This window comes from Vespula pensylvanica, chromosome 10 (genome assembly GCF_014466175.1).
Source record: "Vespula pensylvanica isolate Volc-1 chromosome 10, ASM1446617v1, whole genome shotgun sequence".
Taxonomy (NCBI): domain Eukaryota; kingdom Metazoa; phylum Arthropoda; class Insecta; order Hymenoptera; family Vespidae; genus Vespula; species Vespula pensylvanica.
Window position 1 is genome coordinate 1396583 of NC_057694.1, and position 4323 is coordinate 1400905.

The 4323-nt window shown below is 37.2% G+C and overlaps 1 protein-coding gene across 3 annotated transcripts in view; it reads right to left on the reverse strand.

Annotated features, from left to right (window-relative positions):
* The window catches only part of LOC122632580 (cGMP-dependent protein kinase, isozyme 2 forms cD4/T1/T3A/T3B), a 47571-nt gene that overhangs the window by 16370 nt on the left and 26878 nt on the right, over window positions 1-4323 (reverse strand). The window contains exon 1 of one of the 3 annotated variants that reach the window (XM_043819553.1): window positions 1651-3236. The exons of the other annotated variants lie outside the window; for them this stretch is intronic. Within the exon in view, the coding sequence (XP_043675488.1) occupies window positions 1651-2221 (571 nt within the window). The 5' untranslated portion in view covers window positions 2222-3236. Of the gene's footprint in view, window positions 1-1650; window positions 3237-4323 lie in introns of those variants that run through there. 3 annotated transcript variants of the gene reach the window in all.

Here is a 4323-nt window from a genome sequence, read left to right on the forward strand (position 1 = left end):
ATATCTAAGAAATTATAAACTCTAATAAAAATTGCAAATATCTTACCTACCTACCTACCTAAGATCTGTAAAACTGAAAATGAGACTTAATCGTTCAAAGATTCACGAGAGCGTGGAAAGTGGAACAGCGGAAATTTCGTCCGTTGTTTTCGACGATTCGTGAAAGGAAAATTAGATACGCCCTTACAATCTCGGACAAAGAAGTATAATAAGAACAAGAATGAAAGATTTTAGTTTTAGTGACTTAGAAACGATCTATTTCAAAATCAAAATACCAGAGACATTAGTGCGGTCTGGGATCGTGGTCATTTCGAAATATTATATACCGCGTAACGATGCGACAATGGCTAGATCGGTTTCCATTATTTATCCTTGGTTATACGAACGAACGTTCGTTCGTAAGGTTTCGTATAACTTTCTCTGTGGTGTCACGAGCTTCAGAAGAGAGAAAGAGAGAGAGAGAAAGAGAGAGAGAGAGAGAGAGACTCGTAGAGCAACGTTAAAAGATCGACGTTAGCGATCGATAAAGAGAAAATGGATCGTGAGAGGGATCTGAGATGAGTTCTTAGTTCCGCCGATCCTTCATTTTCTTTCTTCTTCTTTTTTCTTGTATCAAAAAAAAAAAAAAAAGAGATGTATAAAATCCGTTCCATATTGCAACTCGAGATCGTGAGAATAATTAACGATAATGATATAATAATAATTTTTAATAAGATTTTTATTCGATTCGATTCGTCGTATTATATATAACGAATAATATATAATATATCGAGGAAGAATTTTCATAGATTTTAAATTAATTGATCGTTTTAATATCAAAGTCCTATTTCTTCTAATCTTCGAGAGTTACTATAGACAAAACAGGAAGTAATTTCCGATCTCGCTATACTTAGATGCACAAATAACATAACACGTAATTGAAAAGCAATTCAATTGAAATATACTTTTCCGATTGTATGATAAACTATACACGTATATTTAAATATCATAGTGCGTTTATACACAATCAAAACTAAGGACTTTTTATCAGTAAATCAACAAATCATTCGCCGATGCTATGTTTTCTCTTTTCTCAGGATGCATATACAGGTTTCACTGCTAGAACTAATCGCAAAGAAGAGAGGATGGATGATGATATTGCGTTTACTTAGTCAACGTTAAGAAGTCCATAATTCAAGTGTAATAACACGAATGATCGATGATAGAAGTAAGTAACTGAAAGATAATCCAGATTCTTTTCTTTGTCAAAGGTATAGATAGATGAAAGAAAATTATCTCGTTTCACGGATTATTACTAAAAGAGATTAAAAAAAAAAAAAAAAAAAAAAAAAGAAAGAAAAAAAGAAAAACATAAAATGTCACGGTTTATTCTTCGTTCTTTCACGATAACTCTGTTCTTTCTTTGGTTACGACAAGAAATGAAGTAGAGAACTCTCATGGTAGTATGTCTGCTACTTTAAACAGGTAAGGTAACTCGTCGAAGAAAAGATCGTCGTCCTTCGCAGGAAGAAAGAGAATATGGTTTTACCGGATCTACTCGAATGGTAAGAAAGAAAAAGAATATATATATATATACATATATATATATGTGTGTGTATATATAAAAGAGAAACAAGTAGAGTGTCCTGTTGGGGGCAAGATTGGTTCTACCTTGGCGTATTTGCCGTCTTCTGATAGGTTGCGGAGCCCCGGTTCGTCGTCTCCTAGCGTAGGTGTGAACCGGTACGATGAGTCTCGGTCTTGGAATGAGAAATCCGCTTTGGCCATTGCCAACAACAGCCTGATTCGTTTCGGATGAATCGGTACTACTAGCTGTGGTATCAGTGCTGCTAGATCTCCTAGATCTCCCACATTCTCTTGGACTGGAAGAACCTCTAGAATCTTCGGCACCATCGTCACCACCTACATCGTCAATATCACCACCACTACCAGTAACACCACTAACACCACTAACACCACCACCACCACCACTATTAGGACTACCCTCCAGTACTCCTTCCAATTGTGAGATCACCTCGGCGTACGGTTCTCGGCATTCCAGTTCGTCCCGTTCACGAGACACCACCTTGTTGCTCCTACTGTCGTTTGTCCAGTTGATGCCACATTCTCTCCAACTGGCCTCGTAAAGTAACTCCATCGCACGACCTCGTGTCGCGTCCGGGTCCAATAGAAGTTCCGGGTCTTCCAATACGGCCCGACCAGGATAACTTCGGACTTTCATCTTTTCCTTCGGATATTTCCCTCTTCTTTTTTCTTTTTATCCAATTTCTTCGACGAACGAAAAATTCAATCGCGAACGTTAGCTCCGATCCATTGTAGGTGAATGAATCATTCTGTCTACCTTGAATCTTCTTGCACTTGTACTCTCTTTCTCTCTCTCTCTCTCTCTTTCTCTCTATCTCGTCTTACAATTCATCAAGTATAAACTTAAAGATAGATAGATGGATGGATGGATGGATAGAGAGTGTGCATGAGAGAGAGAGAGATAGCTGATATCTAGGTATCTTACGTAAGAGACGTCGATACTTTGAGATTTACGATCCAACGTTACTAACTCGAAAAGCTTTGTATTTTTCATGAATACATTCACGATGTTAAATATATCCGTTCGGTACGATAAACAAATTTTCTTACGACATGCAAATCCACAAACGTATATCTTCCTTCACGAAGAACAAGTCGAGGCTCAACGCAAAAACGACGGAACATTTTTCGAACAGAACTTTGTGCAATCTTAAGTATTACAAATCCGTATGACGATTCTGATCGTATTTGATGATGACGACGAAACTGTGGAAGTAGTAGCATCGCTAAATTCACTCCTCGTACGTTTCGAATTTTCTTTCGACTAAGGACGGCTGTGTTGTCCGAATGACGTCAAACACAACACAGACTCGTTCAGTTTCTATCTAACGAAGCATATTTTTTTTCTCTCTTTCCTTTTCTTTCTTTGTTTTTCTTCTTTTTTTCCTTCTTCCTTTTTCCTATCAAATTCTCTCACATAACGTTAGATATCATCACACTGATTCAAAATAAACGTAGAAAGATAAAGGTCGATCGGGAATATCATTCAATTAACTTCTTCCTTCTCAATGTCACAGTGATCTTTTTGATATATCCTTTCTGTCTGTCTCGTTCCCACGATCGATAAATCTTCGTGAGAACGTAAGAAAATTTCGTCATATCCAAACGTATTTTCGATTACTTTCGTCTTCTTCCTCTCTCAAAAACCAAAAAAATAAAGAAATATTCGAAATAAAAAAAAAAAAAACAAAACAAAACAAAACAAAACGAGAGAAAACGGAAAAATGTAAAAGTCTTCTTCTTCGTTCGACGATCCCAAAGAGATGGATCCTTGAGATCAAAGAAGGTTGGTGTTCCTATGAGAAGCTTGCTCGTTACGATCGACGGTGCGGCGTCATTTTCTTGGCTCTGTCGAACCCTCGTAAAATCTTTGCGGTCGAAGCCGAACTAAACGAAATATAAATAATTTCTTTCTCCTTTCTTATTTCTACTGTGAATTATTTCCGTTTCACTTATTTATATTTACGTATATAAACGTATACACACACATCATACAAAAAAATATATATATGTTATCTCTGTGCTCTGTATATGTACGCGTGCACATATATGTGTGTGTGTATGGATACGTACGTATTATACTCAAAGAAAAAAATTTGTTTTGTTTTCTCTTTTTAATTTTCGACTTTATCAATCGCGATAGCACAAAAATAATAAATGAAATTCTTCGTAGGCACTATAAATTTGAAAACGTAACACGTAAATTCCTTTATCGAAGGATCGTTTCGTAGATTTAAAGGAGGATAACGACACTACCTAGGACCACTCCTTCGAGACTGACGCTCCTCACTGACAGCGTTGGCGACTGGTGAAAAGCACGCTCGCGAACTCCTCCGTGCACACGAGAGGTCCCACTCTCCCCTCCCTTTTCCTCTTCGCAACTGACAACTATCCCTACTATCTAACCATTCGGCCCTCTCCGCTCCGTGAGAGAAAGGACAGTGGTTTTCATTCTCGAATGTTTTCGATCTTCGACGAGATGAGAAACTTTTAATATTACTTACTTACACCTACGTTGAACGTGGCAATATTTTTTTTTCTTTCTATGTATATGTATGTACATGTATGTATGTATGTTTGTGTTTTATGCGCTCATCTCGAAAACGATTAACTTTATAATTTCGTTTTCTATTTTGGTCGATGATTTTAGCTTTCATTTTTTTTTTCTTTTCGTACGTGGGTGGATGTAAGGAAAGAGAGAGAGAGAGAGAGAGAGAGAGAGAGAGAGAGAGAGAGAGA